Raw genomic sequence first — 18,466 nt, 5'->3', positions numbered from 1 at the left:
TCACCACAAAACATACACTAACTGCGGGAACAGATTATTGCTTTTATTATTTATTTATTATTATTTATTTGTAGGTGAAAATGATTAATGTCAGAAGTGGGATTCGAACCCACGCCTCCAGGGGAGACTGCGACCTGAACGCAGCGCCTTAGACCGCTCGGCCATCCTGACGTCATACCGGAAGGCTGGGGCTGTCACACTTTGACGTTCGTCAGTGACGATTATGACAAGTTATGTATTTCGCATTTCGGAAACGTCACCCTGTCCTTTATTAACTGCGTAAATGTCTGTCGCTGAGAGGTGGACACCAACTATTTCATATTTTATATTGCTGTATTTTTATTTATTTATTTTTTCCTCGGGAAGAGTTAAATCAGGGTTGATATCTCACATGCGACCTTCCAAAAAAAATTAGGTCCCACCGAGATTTGAACTCGGATCGCTGGATTCAGAGTCCAGAGTGCTAACCATTACACCATGGAACCCCTGACGATGGTAATCAAGATGTCAAAATCTTCTAAGATGATGACGTAATGTGTGACAGACTAGTGACGTTAGGTTTATGGTGACCCAATATCCTCATAATATCAAGGAACACAGCCAGATTGACACGTTGTGTTCACAGACACGAAGATAGTGGGAAATGACAGCGGGGTCATTAGCTCATGAAGGTGCAAACACAGAGGCATCCGTATTGATTGCAAACATAAAAAGAAAAAAAGGAAAAAGATATGGTAAAAAGAGATAATATACATATAATTGACAATTTGGAGAACACAAACAGAAAATTCTAAATTAATAAATCATAACTGCAAAGAAGATTTGAAGCACTCTGACATATTTTAGTGTGTCTGTGCCACTGTGTTGTCTATCTATCTATTGGACATGTTTCCACATAGACACAAGTCATTGAAATCAAAACATTTAGGATTCAGGATAAAAACATGTTGTGAATAGAATTTATTTTTAAATAACATTATCTCGGGTGTAAAGAATTTTCAATTTTTTTTTTTTTTTTTTATCCCAGACTGATTTCTGTCCTTTAATATAGAAATTAATCAACACAACAGAAAGTTTTTACCTGAAAACCGGAGTAAATCAAGAGAGGAGTTTCTACAAGTAGGACATTTTCTAAAGTGTTTTGGATGTGTCAGTTTTACAGTTATGGTAAAACCCTGCTTAAAGTCACGACTCGGTAAAGTCTCACAGAGGATGTAATATCAAGAACTAAACTTTCACTGCTGTAACCATATTTGGACTAGAAATAAGGTTCCACTGAGATTTGAACTCAGATCACTGGATTCAAAGTCCAGAGTGCTAACCATTACACCATGGAACCGCTATACAGGACACCTCATATGTCAAAACATGGTGACAGGTTCAAACCACGTATATCAAACAACTTTCTGTTCAAAACCGGGTAAAAGGCGGTACAACTGGTTAACAAAGCAGCTTTTCATGACTGTTTGGACTTTTGCTACTGCTCCCTTTACAACTTCACCACCTCAGGATAGTGATGACGTTCATTTAATCTTCTTGGTGGAAATTGAAATGAAAGAATGAATGTTTCATTTCTGCTGCTTTTTCTTATGGGTGAACACAAACAAACAAAAAAAAGCCATCAAACAAGAAATGCTAACTACTGTCTGGTTTGCGTGTTGTCATTTGTGCTAACTCGGTTATTGTGTTCATCAGATAGACTTAGAACCTTAAGTTCCTATAACTCCGTTTTGTGGTACTTTTTTTTTTTTTTTTAGCTCCTATCCCGAGGTAGGTACTTTCCCCGTTACAATAGGAACAGTGGTGACGTATGGGCACAGCGATCGGTAGAATAAAGGAGCACAGGCCACCGCTGTGTTTGGAACATAGAGTAAACAGTACGGACGAAGCCGTTTCAACCAGCAGAGGAAAGAGGCTCAAATGGAGGCCCACAATACTTAGAAATAGAATCCAGGCTTTATTGGACCTAAACACATCGGAGGAAATACAGCGTGACTTCGATTCAACGAAGAGAAACACCAAAAGTCGCACCTTTTACGTGGCACTATGTCATTTCAGAGTTCGTATTGGCGGTGCGAAGGCAAACGGCAAAAGGCCTCAGAACCTATTTAGTTCTCGGGGAAACTCTCTGTGGGGAAGTTCTTCAAAAGAAAGTCCTTGGAACCGTTTGGTCCAAAAACACCTTATGTTAACACAACCTGTTCAGGATAATCAAATCCCAGAGGCTGAACTCTGACCTTTGTTTTTCCCTTGACTCATCAGGTTCCCTAACCCAGCCTTGAAGAAGGAAGCGGATTCGCCGACAGCATTTTGATCGATTCATTTTTATTTCTTTAACAAAGACAGCATCACCAGTGAACCTCTTTGGACATGCTCTTCTCTCTTCGCACAGCACATTTCTTCCTTCAGCAGATCATGACAGAACATTTACTTCTTAGATCAGTGGTCTTCAGAAAAAAGGGGAACTACTGATTGGAAAGAAAACACACAACAAACAAACAAACAAACAAAAAACCCACACCAGCAAAGGTTGGAGGTGTAAAACAGAAAGGTGGGTCGGGGACAAGAAGAGTTAGAAAAGTTCATCATTTCGATTGTCTTGCACAGAGCAGCTCGGCCCGAAAGATGGTATTGGATGTGAAGATCTCCATTATCTGTGAGGACAGAAGAGAAAAAGGTACTTAACTTAAATCCTAAATAGATTAATTAAAGGATGAGCAAACACGAACGCGTACTTACTTATGGACAAGGCTGTAGTCAAGCGAAGGGATTCCCAAAGGGATCCCCAAAAGCAGCTGTTGAACCGGAGGTTTGACCAACAGATGCATTCTGCCAGAAGAAAGAAATACCCAATTAAATACAGTCATATTTTAGCCACTGAGGTTGGGATATTGGGACCAAACATGTCAAACGTGTAGATGTGTGTACCATGGCTACAGGTGGCGCTCCAAACGGACTGGAATCCAGAGCCCCGAATGCGTTATCGAACATGTCCTGGTTGAGGCCTTGTCCCTGCGACGGTGCCAAATTGTTTACGACGGGAGCCGAAGTGAAGGCGGCATCGAGGAGGCCGGGATTAAAGCTTGGAGTTTGGACCGCCGCTGGAGCAGGAGCTGGTTTAGGGGCATTTCAACAGGCACATTAAGATACGGCACACAATTAGTCATGCACACGCTAGCTTGCAAACTTATGGCGACATGCGACACCGAAGCCGGGTTACCATTCGCAAATGAGGGCAGGTGGTTGATAACGAAGTCATCGTGATCTGCGGCATCCTGAGCCACGCCCACTTTACTGGAGAAGTACTGGTCGAACGACCCGCCCTCCGTGCTGCCGGGGGCGGGAGCGGAGCTGGGTGGAAGCTCTCCTTTCCTTGCTGGGATGGCGGGGGGTTTGGCCATCTGGAAGTCCTTGAACATGTCCTTTCCGGTCTTCTTCTCTCTGTCTCCGAGGGGATCCAGAGCCGTGAAGGCAGTGTTCTCTACTTTCGGAGGGGCCTCCTTAGGAGGCGGCCTCGGAGCGGGGCGCGATGGACCCTGCTGGTCGCCCATCACCGGGAAGGCGCCGGGTTGGAAAGGATTGGTCATGGCGGGCTGACTCCAAGCGAGGTGGGGCGGGGAGAGAGGTGCGATGCTAAACTGAGGCGGCATCTGCTGGCCCCAGGCGTTGGGCGGTATGGGTGGGCAACCGAAGGCGGACGGCTGCGGGAAGGCGGGCCGAGGGCCTGGAACCGACATTCCGGGCATGGCGTACATGGCGGGTGCCACGGCGGAGGCTCCCCACATGCCTGCAGCGGGGATACTTGCGGTAGCTGGTGGGCCTAACTGAAGATTCCCTGAATATGGAAAAATGTACAAATTTACAAATGATGCAAAACGTAAAGGCTGAAAAAGACATTTGCATGAGAGACAAATGCTGCGTTCCAAATGGCGTACATGCACGCTAACACTAGTTTGAGTGCGTATGTGTGTTTTTACACATGCAGTGCGCTACAAGAACCGGGATGATGCACTCAAAACGGTGCCCCCCCCCCAAAAAAAAAAAAACTTTCCACCCTAAACGGTGGCCATATTGGCTACGTAGAGAAAGGGGGCGGGGCTACCAGCGTAAAGAATTTTCAAATTAAGGCGTCTGATGAAGCTGCAGCTGTTCCTGAACGCCCATCAAAAGTGTTTCTTTTTCACAAACTGCTGCTGGACAGAAGAATCAGTGTGTTTATTGAGTGCGTTAAACACAGAGGGCACGAAAACACTTTAATTTCTGGGCACAGTAATTAAAGTTGCAGATATTTCGGCAGGTGATGTATTTACATGTTGAGGTTAATTCCGGTCAGTGCAGAACGGCAGTGTGCGATTCAAAATTCCTGCACTCCACAAGGAAGAGTCCTAATATGCAAGAACGCTATTTTGACAGGGGAAGTATGCCACAGGGAACACAGCAAAAATTCCCCCTCGTGTGTTTTACCCAGAGCAGCAATGGAGGACGGAGCAGAGTTTGTAGGTGTGCTGTTGAAAAAGTTGGCCGAAGCAGACGATCCTTCGGAGTTACCGGGAGACGCAAACAGCTCCGCTCCAAACAAGTCACTTGATGTGGACTAATCACAATGAAGGAAGCAAAAAAAAATAATAATGAGTAACGTTGCACCACCTTTACATCATGTCATACATTATATCACATAAACTATGCAGGATTCAACTAACTTTTACCACAAGCAGCTACTTTTCACAAACAAAAAATATGCATGCTTTGCCACTTACCGGCACTTCTATCACTGAAGCAAAGAAGGTTAGAAAGATAGAACAAAGATGACAAAAAAGATAGTTGATTGCTTAGCAACACAAAATTCTAATTTATCCAAGCCAGTTAGAGAAGCATGTGACCACCTGTGCATGCACGAAGACCGAACGGATCCAAACAAGCCCGTAACCGCAGGTCTAAATTACAGGCCTTGCACCTTATCTGAACCCAATGCATTCTCTACGATATCCTGTCAGACACCAGTGCAAAACCCCAAAAATGCTCGTGTTAGCTCCAAGTGTGCAGCAAACCCTTTGTTGGTTTTTTTGGTGTTTTTTTATGCATAACACATGCAACTCTAATCCGGCTGTGTTAACGTCACCTTTGCACTCCTTCGACCTCGTCCAGACTTAGAGTTCTGCGGAGGCGGGCTTATGACAACCGAATCCTTGCTATGAGGCACCGGCGGTTCGGAGAGATGAGTTACGCCGTTCGAGACAGGGGAGTCAAAAAATGGGTTTTTGGTTGAGAGAACTAGTCCGGATTCATTCCCGTCCATCATGGTAATCGTGGTGCCCGGAGTTATTTTGCCCCCTAGCGGCCACTGTCCGTTACTGAGAGCGAGGATCATGGTCTGACTGGATAACCCATTAATCTGCTGACTGAGATGTTCCGAGTCTCCGTTCAAACTGCCGTTAATAATTGTCTTATTAGTGCTTGCAGCAGTGCTGTTTTGGTGGTTGGCGGCGCCGGAGGAGATCTGTGCATTATCGGCGGATTTAAAAAGGGGGTCATCTCTGAAAGGGTCACTGTCTGGGGCTGGGAAGTAGCCAAAAGTCGAGGAAAAGGGATTCTCTGTGTGGGCAGATGCCCCATAGTCAGGGCCACGGGATGTGACAAAGGAGTTCCCCTTTATGCAATTCTGATTGCTGTCAACTTCAGCGGAAAAGTCCAGCAAGAGAATATCATTAGAGTCCTGGTTAACATGAGGAGGGACAGAGAGAGAGAAAGAGATGCATGAGTGAATTCTGCAGAAGAACACAAACACGTGTTAACAAAATTAACGATGAATCACATGGTGTGGACAGACGTGACCGTTTAAAGCTGCTACCTGTAGAACATCACTGGGTTATTAAAGCTGATGGTTAATCACCGTCCAGAGTCCCAATTTACAAATATTTGTACTTGCTTTGAACAGCAATGAGGTAGCTGAAGTGTGCTAAAGTCAGCACTTTGCAACGTGATCCCAAGTTAATGTGTTGTTTCAGCAGCAGCCGTGTAAAAGATTACCAGCATTTACAACTCCAGAGGTCACCGAAGTCAACATAAAAATGGTCCTTTAATAGATTTCTACTTATAGCAGCTTTAAAGTTGTGATAAATAACAATGAGATTGGTGGACGTGAAGCATGAACTCAATTATTAAAGAGATTATTTTTTTGAATCGAGGCTAAAATTGACACACAAACAAAATCGAACAGAAAACTGCCGTCTTTTTAGAATTGAGTTCACATAAACACACACGTGGATTGATCTGGAAGGAGCTGAGGTTATTTAGTGGAGCTGCTTGTTTTAAAAACACAAAAATTTGATGTAGATTTTGCAAAAGAGGTGGCGTTTGGCAAAATGTACCGCTAACATGAGACTTAAATCTTACCACAGAGAAAGCTTGTTGGATAGAAAGCATATTGTAAATATTAAGATGCATGAAAAGCACATATTTTAAGTATCCTGCTCCACTTCGTTGGCTAAATGCAATGCCCATATATTAAAAGGGGCACTTTTCCCCCTCCATGGCACGACACTTACGTTTGGAGACTGGATGTCTGGAGGGGTGGACATGGCTCCGAAAAGGTCAAGCTGCTCCACTGGCTGGATGTCAACAAGAAACAGGAACATACTGTATTTATCCAGCTTGTTAAACATCGCCCATATTTCATTCATTGTTGAGCAGAAATTCTTACTTGTGCCGTTTTGACTGCATTGTTCATACTTAGCAAGCCATTATTTCCATTCTGAGGATTTATTGAAAAAAAAACAACAACAAAAAAACAACAACAACAAAAAACAGAAGGTTAGAAAAAAAATGAAGTTAGAGAGACTTTCTTTATGAAAACAAAGAAGAGCTTCCAAGAGCTTACCTCAACCACCGCGGTGCCATTTTCACCCTGCAAACACATGCAGACTGTTAATGATTATACTTACTTTCTGAATTTACTGAAGCATGTGTCATTTCAGTGGAATGTCTGAGGATGTGATTCACTGAGAGAACACAGAGAGGCAGTGTTGACATCTAGGAGGTGCGTACAGCGTGTACCTTGTCGGCCCTCCCAGATTGACCACACCAAATGCTTTTCTTTCAGAGAGAAAGACCAAAAAAAACAACAACAAAAAAAACAAACTTTTTCCAGTTTGAAGTTGTTGTTTCTGAGTCGGTTACCTTCTGTGAGGCCTCCGCTTCTTTCTTCCTCAGGTTGAAGATGACCTGGAAGAGGTCTTTCAGGTCGACCACCAGCGGCTCCGCCTGCGTGGCGACAGAAAACACACAATGCAGTTTGAAAATGAAGCAACAGTATTCATATTGTGGGGTGAGTCACTCTCAAAAATATTAAAAAAAAAAAAACTCTTTGATCTCCGTTTCCATGGCAATACATGGGGTTATGACTGAAGAACTGGAAAACAATCAGTCGCTTCAGTGGGCTCTTGTGTAATGTATGCAACATTTACTGCCCCAGGAAGTAGGCCGACCCTTAGCAACCACCTAGCAACAGAGACGAGTTCCTTGTCGGTTTTATTGCTTTCTGGAGATCGTTTCTCAAACTGAAAAATACAGCACATGGATGCACATGACTGCTTTGGCTCGCTCAATCTTGTTGTAAATAGGATATCCGTGAAAAAAAAAGAAAAAGGTGACCTGTGGAGTCGTGCATTTTTACGATTTTAGCACCGCGTCGTGTGTTAAAACCAAAGTGGACAAGCTGGCCACCGCTAGGATTTTAAGTGCACGACTATTTGTGGTCTCACGGTACGGGTGAGACCCGATTTCACCAAATGGGTCACATTTAATCGACCTATTGCAAGAAAAAACAACATTATATTGTATTGTACATTGTATGAAATTCAATTGTAATTGTATATTCCCATTGAGGAGGATTTCTAGATATTTCTTATGCTGATTTGACCATGTTCCAAATGTACAGTTGACCAATCAGATCTCTGGGTCGGAACTACGTGTTGTAAAACATTCACATTACGTACCTGCATGTGACTGTGTGTGCGTGTGTGCGCGAGCGTTACCTGTTGCCCAGTCTTTATGGCGAAGAACTGATGCTGCCCCTCTGCTCCACACACATACCCGAAGGCTCTGTTGTCCGTTACATCTCTGGCAATGAAGGAGATCTTGTTCACGATGTGCTCGTGTTCAATCACCTGAGGACGAGGGTTTCGTTAGCAATCGACAAGTCCTTCCGGTAATTCCAGATTACAACGCGACAGTGAAACGGCAGGAAACTCACTCCGGATTTCTCGTCAATGATCTTGATGCCCGACATGGAAATGTTGACCCAGATCCTCTGTTTGTGCTTCCCTTGGGACCGAGCAGCTACCGCCATACCCTGGGGTGAAACAAATAATAAATACTTCTCTACCATCACACAGATGTACGGTACATTCTAACGAACGTGACACACAAAAGCTTTAACAATGCCGTCGCCATTGCCATGATATTTGCTCATGAAAGTTTCAGGTCGCACGTTGTACCCAAGCAGCAACCAACGTGTTCGCTGTTTTGCTCGACGCCATCTTGGTATTTTGAGGCCAGCGGTGACCATATTTGGACGAGCTCAGGAGGGCAAATGGTGAATCTGATTGGTAACCTGACGACACCACGTCCCGCCCACTAATCGCGGAATCCTGACTGCACGAAAGGCCTGTCAATCAAACAGCTACCTCCCCCCCCACATCCCCACCAAGCATACCACTTTTTGAGGCCTAATATCTAATTAATGACGGGATTATTTTTAGATAAACTGCCAGAAAATTAATAAGTAGGAACGACTTTAGCTAGCAACATCATAATGAGTTGTGGAAAAACATTTTTTACTGACTTTGTATTTCATGAGAGAAGTTGAATAGGAGTCTATGGAGCCGGAGGCTTTTTGGAGCCAGCCCCTAGTGGCTCTCGTTGGCATTGCAGTTTTTGACCTCATTTTTCAGACCCGAAAGCTTCGTCCACTTTTATATACAGTCTGTGGTTGCACCTTAAGTTTCATCATGGAGTCCTGGCACATCTTGTCTCCCCGGGCCTCTGGGACGTCATCGACGCCAATCAGCTTGGCCTTGTACCTTACGCCATCCCCCTGAAACCTGCCCAGCAGGTACTCGTCTGTCTTCTCAGGTACTGTGAAAATATAGACATAAAATACAGTTTGTGCCAGATCTCGACTGAAATTTTGATCGAGCTAGTTTGTCCCGCCGTCACTCACCTTTCTTCTTCTCTTTCTTGAACGTGACTTTGGACGTGGCCGTCACGGGGGAGTTGGGAGGCGTGCTGGAGGTCGAGGCCGCAGACGGGGAGGCGACGGCGGGCTCAGCGGTCACGGGCGCGCTGGTTTCCACCTCTGCGGACATGGCGTGGAGTCGGCGTCTCTGGACTTAGCTGGACGAATTGGAGGTAAAAGCAGACGGCGGCTCCGCGTTCACGGGAGGGGGGCAAGCAATGTCGACCGAGCAGAATGACTCCTAACACCCACGCATGCTTCTCGTGGCGTTTTATCTGCAGCAGAAAAAAAGTGAAGTGGTACAATGTGCGTGGGGTGAAAAGGAGGAAGATGACAGGTCACACACTCTTAGTAAAAACGTTGTAACTGCCTTAAAGTTTTTTTTGTTTTTTTTAAGAGGTTGCTGCAAAGGCTTTTTGAACATCGTGAGCCATCATATTATTTAACAATGCACGGTAAACATTTACAAGCAGAGAACCATCAGAGGGAGAAGCATCACAAGACATATGACCAATAAAACATCACGGTCTCATAAGAACACAGATGACACGCACGTTTAAAACCTGCTGTAGACTCTGACTTTTCACAGTCACATCTTCAAACCCATTACAATCCTATTTTTGTTAACTTATTTTGGACTAACTGGGATATCATTGTGAACATGGAAAAGAAAAGACACATTTTGCAATCCTGCTGCCACATCATGTGATCTGTCAGGCCAATAAAACATTCAGTGAGCTGCGTGCGGCTTTGCAGCATCATACGAGAAACATCATCGGTTTATCTGCCAACAAAATAACAGTCATGAATACTTCTGCACTTAGTCTGCAGAAAACAATAAGCAAAATCAGAGGATTATAGAAGATGCCACCACAGATCTACCAAACTTCTCTACCGATTTACACACTAAAATGGTCACATTAACATGGAGCGAACAATCCCATGCATTCAGCCACACACCCACACACACACACACAGGGGGGAAAAAAACCCCGCAAAAGGACTCCTGCACTGTACAACCGTTGGAAAACAACCAACTCAAACACCGCTCTGCTCCATGGGGGGAAACATACATACCTTTAGGACCGGCTCCCGAGGCTCCACTGGCTAAGAGAGCCTGCGAGTCGAGTATAGGACGGACCAAAGGTTGGACGCGGGCAAAGGTTGAGCAATTACCTGAGGTTAATCTTACGCTAGCAGGGCGAGAAATCTCGTGATGCCCACCTGAGCAAGTGCTAAACAAAAAGGAAATTGGGGCCCTTAAGGATGATAATGTATGATAAATATATTTCAGAATAAAAGAAGGGACTTTAGACACACAAGCCAGTGCTTCTGCAGTGTCTCTGATTCAAATCAATTTAGCAGATAATAAAGTCATATCCATAAAGGAAATGAGAGGTGTATTGGATAAGATAAAAAAAAAATTTTTTAAAAGTGAACTTCCAGGGTTGATAGTGCATTCAAGTTCAGAAATCCTCTAAATGCACATTTGATCCAAGTAGCTTAAACTGAGCATCATTGCATCATAAACTGCGTCTGTAAAACAATTTTTTTTTTTTTTTAAACTTCACGTCATGTGCCAGCAAGGAGTTTGGAAGTCAAAGGAAACTCGAGCCCATGCGAGCTCTTGTATGTTTGCTTCACCGTCCCGTCATGTAAATTACTTGCAGGGATCACTGACACACACGCACATGCTGTTTTTGTTCCAGAGCTGGGAAGCGTAAAAGAAAAAAGAATACTTTTAACGCCTGTTGATGCAGGACACATGATTGCACTTGTCCAGTAAACTACAGTGGTGTCAAGAGTCCCACAGGCTGGAGGGAAGTCTATTAAAGAAGGTGTAATGTCAGCTCTTCATGGCAGGAGTGGAATTAAAGTGTTACTATCTTTAAAAAAAAAAAAGTTAAAAAAAAATAAAAAGGCAGCCCACACAGCTACCTGATTGGAAGAAGACTTTGTAGCTTTTTATTCTTTATTTTTACAGCATCCACGAAGGGTGGATTTGTATTTGTCAGCAGAACAACGGCAGCGCGAGAGGCAGAAATGTCACAATCCTGGGCCGTCAGGAAACGTAAACTGCTGCACATCTGGAGGAAATCAAGGAATGACTCAGTCTGCTGCAAGTGAATGAGATGGTGAAATACCACAGGCCCACTGTGGACACACACACACACAGGGCATGCAAACACTTCCATACAAAACGCTTTATGCACTGAAACCGAGACATATATATATACACACACGTGTCTGTGTGTGGAGAGAAGATGCAGGATTTTAACAACTTGTTGAAAGTCCTACATTGTCTGAAGGTTTAAATGTACGAGAAGGAAACACTAGATCTCCAAAAAAGAAAGTTACAGAAAGAGGGAGAAAAACGGTCGGAGGGGAGAAAAATACCTCATAAATGACTCATTAACCAAACATGAAATGCAGTTTTACTTTCCAAAGTGATGCGCCGTGGCTGCATTTGATGGAAAAATCAGCTGATTTGAAGTTCGTTTGAGGCCGAAAATCAACTTTCAGGCAGCTTTTTTTGTTTTAAGGCTTTTTATGCGAACTCAGCAACATTTTCTGGATCAACTTTTAAACTTTAAAAAAAAAAAAAAATTAAAAAAAGAAAAACGGTGCTGCTTAATTAATGCAAGGATGGAAAATACAGTGAAACAACACAATGACTTTACCTGTTTGAAAGCGCGCAATCAGACGGTGAAATCCTGCCGTATGGAAACGGGGGATTTCTTTTTTTTGTTTATTTGTTTGTTTGTTCCCGTGATGCCTCCGCGGCTCCGCTGCAAAAAGTGAGTTAAAAAAAAAAAATCAAACAGAGCTTCGGAAAAACGAAGCAGGGAGTCAGATGTTTTCCGCTAAACGCTGCGGACAGAAAGGAGAGACTGCTGCGGACTCCACAGTTTAACCCTTCACAGGCTGACAGGGCTGCCTAACTAACTCTAACTGGCTGCAGTCTTCAGCTGGCGGAGGGGCGGGATCTTCACATGTAAATATCAGGCGCAGGTCAGGGAGCTGGTAAGTAGGTCAGGAGACACGGCGCGTCCGTAAGGAAGCGTCACAAGAAGATACATATGATTTAAATACATTTTTATCTTGTCCAACACACTATTTATTTGTTGCATTCCTTTTCAATCAGTGTTTGCCTTTTCATTTTTTTTGTATACATAATTGTGGCAAAAAAAAAAAAAAAGACACATTTAAGAGATTTCAAGTTTGTATCCTGAAAAATAAAAGTGTCTGGATGTGGACCCTCGAGAATTATTTTGCCATTTCCCCCACTTCTGTGGAGTTTTTTTTTTTTTTTTTTTTTTTTTTTTTTAGCTTGTTGTTTTGGTTTTAGGGCCTAAATTTAACTCTGATGTATCACATGGCTTTGTTTTTTTTTTTAACAAAATCTAAAAATGGCAGCTACTTGCTGCCTGTAGGCTGACATACCGAGTTAGCACCCGGCTGCCAACGTGTAGGTATTCAATTCTTGAGGCTACCTAACTAAAGGTGCTGATACTACACTGTAAAAGCACTCGAGTAAAAGTCCTGCATTGCAATTAAATTACAAAACACACACGGAGACACATCTTTCCGATGTAGATGTGGCAGAATCGACATTTGGCAAAAGTACAGCGAGTTCTTCTTCAGGTACAGAAGCACCGGGGGTTGTGTCCCTTTGGGTTGAGAGGAGCTCTAAACCAGATACAAGATCACAAAGAGCCATGCCAACTATAAAAACTATAAAACTATAAACTATAAAATAAAGGGAGTGGGAAGCTTAAATATCCAACCCTTTATAATGACCTCCCAATGAAGCCCATGCTCCCAAACTTTTAAACAGACTTACTGTTTTTCGTTTTATCATGTGTTCCAAGCTGCATATCTTTCATTGTATTCTCTAAGTGTAACATGTGATTTGAAGCGTGTTTTCTATTGTTTCTATTGAAACAATAGAAACAAGGGTTGAAAGGGACCAATGACTGGCTGATGCAAAAGAGATGAAAGAAGGATATCACTGGTAAATGAAAAGACACTTTCCCTGCCAACACTGTCAGTCTGAGTTTTAGATGACTCTGAAACTGAAAAGCGAATCTATACAATGTGAGAGCAGTGTTTAAACATAAAGATGGAGCATTTTATCCCAAATTGGCGGTTTTAGAGGGGAACGAGGAGCCCGAGCTCCTCTGCTGCTAACGCAGCAGAATTTTGGAAAGCGCAGGCACGACATTTCCTCCGCCGTGAACTAATCTCACTGCAATTACAGTAAACTGACGGCTGAAAAAAAAAATTGGGCATCAGCTTCCTTTGTTGAAAAACGTCTATTTTGCTTTTGATGCCGTGCAGTGATTCGGTCGCTTAATGACCGTTTTCATATTTGCTGTTCTAAGCACTCGCCGGCAGTTCTGATATTTCCCAGGAAGAAAAAATAAATAAATCCTCAAGTCACACAGGAAGTGCTTTTGTTGTTAGTGTTTGCAGAGGCACCGTTTGTGTTTTGGGATAATTAAAAGAAGAAGAGGTGGGTAGTTTAGCGAGAGAAGGGACACAATTACAAAAAGAGAGCAGGGACTGTTAGGAAAGCAGTTGAACTGTGGACTAAATATCAACACTGACATCTGCACTGACACGAGCAGTGATGTCAATGTGGATTTTTTTTTTCTTTTTTCTGGTGGACTGGTGGCTTTCACTTCTGTAAACCTCTGTTTTTATTACGATAGTGAGATGTTGCCCAACAGTGAATCATAGATTATGTGTCAGACAGCTTTTTTAAAGTGCTGCCGGTGACTTTAACAGCAGGTTAACATCCCCCCGCTGTTAGTACGATGGTGCAGAGCTGCAATTAGTAGATCAACAAAAAGATCAATCAGGAACTATTTTGATAAGTAGTTCAAAGAAAAACAGTCAAATATTCTGCAGTTTCACATTTTTGTAGTGTGAAAAATTAGCTTTCCTCAATATTATATCATTGTAAACTGAATTTCTTTGGGAGTTTGCGCAGTCCCTTACAGAACAAACACACAAGTTTCCCGTGTTTTACACATGTGATTGCATGTGTGATGTGTTGCAACATATGATAACATTAGAGAAAACATGTGGAAAAGTTTTTACACAGGAAGCTACATGGGTTTCACACATCCCACCGTGAAAATACTCAAAACCACATTTTATGGGCGAAATGGTCACGAGTTTTTGCACATGTGAAACTCGTGTGGTTTTCTGTAACAGGTTGGCCAGACTAAACAAAACATTTGGAAACCTTGGCCTGAAGCAAACTGTGACAGACTATTTTTTTCTATGTTTTATAGAGAAAGAGGTCGAATAATTTATCAATAAGAGAAAAAAAAAATCAATTGATGATTAAAGTAATTGCACTGTTGGTTAGTGGTAATTGTACAATAGGCAGGTGCTATTTCCTGTTTCTACTAAAAGCCCATCTACTGTTATGTTAGTGAGGCATGTTAATATCAGTTTTAATATTTACATTTTATGAAAGATGACAAGATTTCTGCACATTCTGCACAATCAAGACTATTTACATGGCCAGACACGACTACAGGTCACCTGAGAAAGTCTCTGACACCCTTTTGATTTGACCGTCTGAAACATCTATTTATCATATACAAAAGAATCCATCATAGACAAACAAGTTACAGTCTAAGGCTTTTGACATATTGCTCAGGGATCATTATTATTTTTTGTGTGTATTCTAGTATCACCATGTAAGATGGTGTCAATGCACTTTGCAGACAAAGAAAAACTCCGTACTATTGTAAAATAAACATAAAACTATCGAGAAAAAAATTAGAGAAACAAAATGTAAACAAACACAAAAAAGGCCACAAAAATATACAACTAAAGTGCCTCCATTCATTTATGCTGTTTGGCATTGTAGTTGTGAAGTGCGGATTGTTTTTTTTTTTTAATTCTATTCTATTAAATAATGGATATATATATATTAGTATTTTAGCATGACTTTTTTTTTTTTTAAGTTAACAGCCCATCAGGCAAATCAGCCACCTTCAATAACAAACCGCATGAGGACAACAGATTGAACCACATGTCTTATCTCAACCTTACACCATATACATATGTATATATATATATATATATATATATATATATATATATATATATATACAGTAGTTGTGACATTGCAAAAAGAGCAGACATGATGTATATTGAAGAGATGCACAGTATCTCGTGGGTTTTAGGTTGAGAGCTGAGGAATGAGAGCGCAAAAGGACAGAGGAAGGATGTCTTTCCTGTATCCTGTGTTCTGCTGACAGAAGCTGCTTTGGAGGAGATGAGCCCCTCAGAAGAGCAGATTACTGACGAGATGAGAGCCTGTTTTCCACTTTGGTCAGCCACTGCTGGAACGGTCCTTTACATAAGCCCCCATTAAACAATCTGATGCTATCAGATGTCTGTTTATACATCAGAAAAAATTTGTATATGTGGAATATCAGCAGGGTTGTTTGGATTTACTTTATATTCGAATCTTCTCGTGTGCATCAGTTTCCAGTTAAATTTGGAGACGGTCCACCTCTTCCCGTTAAGTGACGTGTCTTGTTTGGTCCAACCGTGATTGTCTGATGGTTCCTTGTTCTTCTGAATGTGATTCATTTAGATCTGTGGCAGACACATCACAACCACAGACACACACACGCACACACGCACACACACACGCACACGCACGCGCACACACACACACCCACACACCCACGCACGCACACACACACACACACACACACACACACACACGCACACACAAAGTAGCACACAGGAGGACGCGGCGGCTGCTCATGTTAAAACTTTACGTGGGGAGGAGCAGGAGGGGATCTGATAGGAAAAACTGTAAGAAACTCTGTTGAAGAAAAAACAGACCACATTTAGAGGAATTGTTTTTTATGACAGAACGCTGACAGAGACAATCTGATGGGAAGCGTCCTCTCCTCCCTTTATGACAGGAAAAGGCCGCGATCCAAACATGAAGCGTTTCAGGGCGTGAAGCTTGGAACCAGCAGCCAGAAAAACCCTAAGATAGCCACTTATCTGCAGCCCATAATTGAGGTAGTCTTAGATTTGTATCCTCTGTGTCCCCTTTTCTGCGCTTAAGTGCAGCTCACAGCTCCCGACCGATGTCTAAAAATACCCTATCAAGCAGTAAGCCAACATATTCTGTCACACATGATCAACCAGAGACTTTGTGTGTTGAGTTGTAAAGTTACAGTAAAATCTGACTTCTCCTTAAGTGTGTTTCCAGGCACTTTCCAAAAAAACAAAACAGGAAGTCTTTCTAGTCAGGAGAAAACATTGGCCAACCACCTCACCTACCCTCTGGTTTCCTGAGAAAAAGCTGGGAGGGAAACTGCCGGACCTCCTGAAAGTGGTGACTGCAGCACATATTTGTGCCTCTCCATCGGGGGCCGTGACCACGTCCCCCCCCCCCTCATCCCCCGCTCCCCCCAACCTGCTCTGCCTGCAGATAGAGAGACAGGGCAGCCCCCCACATTTGACTTCAGAGACTTCGGGGAATTAAGTCCGACTGTGTTTGTTTAAGTCAGCAGGAAAATACTTGTCAGCATGTGGAATATTCGGGAATTTAACATCAGTTTTAACCTCTCAAATGGATATATATATATAAAAAGGACATTTCTCAGCCTCTTTTACACCCCCTTGATTAATGCTTCACCTGATTATGGACCATCATATAACTTTGTGATAATCCTCACATGCCCCTGCTGATTTATAAATTTGTTTTCAAGTGTCATGTTTCCCTTCTTTTTTTTTGTGAATAATTTATACCCACTTCTCTCCCTCCTTTTTGAAGAACAAAGTTCTGCAGACTCAGCAAAAGCCTCCCGCATCACATGACAGATCACTGGGTGCAACAGTTAAAAACTTCCTGTTCATTGTGCAAGGCTTGTTTGACTGAATTCACAAAATAAAACTGTTTTACATTCTCTGGGATGATATTAATGCAACTGTATGCAGTACATGTTGCTGTCATAAACTTTATATGAGCGTGTTTCTTCAACATAGGAACACAAACAGTGTGTGAGTTCAAGAAATGGACTCAATCTGAAATACTGCTGTTATCTGTTCGACGTCCCCATCTTGTGGTCAAAGAGTTGCACTTCAGTTCATGCTCTACAAACCAAAAGTTTTCCAAATGTATATATTTTGCCAGTGTTTGAGTATGTAGTTTACTTTTAATAGTCATACAATTTCGTTTCCCAATTTTAAATGATGACCTGAATGCACCGTGGACTAGCCGGCATATTACAAACAGTCAAAACCTCTTTAAATATTTGCTCTGCTTTGCTGCATGTCTGCCCGGGAAGTTGCATAATCCTGGAAACACAGAAAAGAAAAGAATGAATAAATAAAGATATAATTTCTTTAAACACATTTCAAGATGCACTGACAAGTATTACACTGACTGCGATTCATTCTTTGTGGTGTAAAGTCAGAATGGATGAACATGTTCAGAGAGTTATAGAGCTTGAATGTAGAATTGATCCATATTAATTTAATTTAGTTTAGTTTAATTTACAGTGTAAGCATGGTTCCAAAACATGTTACAATTACAGTAAGGAAATAAAACGCTAAACGACTACATTAAAGAATAAATGCTGAAGATATGTAGCAACCTTTACTGATAGCAATGACGTATCGTATTGTTAACTTAATACAACTTGATGTTAAATCTTTTCCCTAAAAAGATATGTAGCAACCTTTACTGATAGCAATGACGTATCGTATTGTTAACTTAATACAACTTGATGTTAAATCTTTTCCCTAAAAAGGGAAAAGGGTGACTGTTTATGTCATCGTGAATCCATTTGGTTCAGTGAATCATTGTTTATTTGAACCAGCAGATAAACACATAACTGATCAAACTGTTTGCAAATTAATAACAACGGTTTTCCACTGATGATGAGAGGAAATGAATCACTTCTTACTAAAAAAAAATTGTGTTATGTATTCGAAGATTCTTTGCTCACGTTGTAAATAATGAAATCTCCTGATTTCGTACGAGTCAGATGTTTTTGATTCGAACAAACAAAGCAGACTCTGCCTCGGGAGTTTCTGAGCAGTGAATCAATACTGCTGCATCTGAATATCAAACTATTGACTTTGATAACAACAACACAGTCTTTGGATAATCATTAACAATGAGGTAGATTAAAAGACTACACAGGTACAGAACCAGTTGTCTCTTCAGCGGTT

At 42.1% G+C, this 18,466-nt stretch overlaps 1 protein-coding gene and 3 non-coding genes across 4 annotated transcripts; all 4 read right to left on the bottom strand.

Annotated features, from left to right (window-relative positions):
- Positions 1-88: 88 nt before the first annotated feature.
- trnal-cag (transfer RNA leucine (anticodon CAG)) lies at positions 89-171 on the bottom strand. The gene has a single exon. It is a non-coding gene; the product is annotated as a tRNA-Leu (tRNA).
- A 242-nt stretch (positions 172-413) lies between these two features.
- Positions 414-485, bottom strand: trnaq-cug (transfer RNA glutamine (anticodon CUG)). Its single transcript has one exon. It is a non-coding gene; the product is annotated as a tRNA-Gln (tRNA).
- A 782-nt stretch (positions 486-1,267) lies between these two features.
- Positions 1,268-1,339, bottom strand: trnaq-uug (transfer RNA glutamine (anticodon UUG)). The gene has a single exon. It is a non-coding gene; the product is annotated as a tRNA-Gln (tRNA).
- Positions 1,340-2,303: 964 nt separating this feature from the next.
- On the bottom strand, positions 2,304-12,136 carry dab2 (DAB adaptor protein 2). The gene is made up of 14 exons (XM_069700888.1): positions 11,917-12,136; positions 9,221-9,510; positions 8,996-9,135; positions 8,252-8,350; positions 8,034-8,165; positions 7,177-7,260; positions 6,878-6,904; positions 6,701-6,751; positions 6,546-6,608; positions 4,465-4,594; positions 3,221-3,835; positions 2,929-3,113; positions 2,740-2,829; positions 2,304-2,654 (listed from the first exon to the last, which is right to left on the bottom strand). The coding sequence occupies exons 2-13, from the start codon at positions 9,363-9,365 to the stop codon at positions 2,758-2,760; spliced, it is 1,743 nt and encodes a 580-aa protein (XP_069556989.1). The 5' UTR covers positions 9,366-9,510; positions 11,917-12,136; the 3' UTR covers positions 2,304-2,654; positions 2,740-2,757.
- Positions 12,137-18,466: the final 6,330 nt, after the last annotated feature.

This window comes from Brachyistius frenatus, unplaced genomic scaffold (genome assembly GCF_029030835.1).
Source record: "Brachyistius frenatus isolate BFR_SWC_R1_liver_20210118 unplaced genomic scaffold, ASM2903083v1 Contig_35, whole genome shotgun sequence".
NCBI classification, from domain to species: Eukaryota; Metazoa; Chordata; class Actinopteri; family Embiotocidae; genus Brachyistius; species Brachyistius frenatus.
Note: the sequence above shows the minus strand (reverse complement) of the source record. Positions and strands in the feature narration are given on the sequence as shown.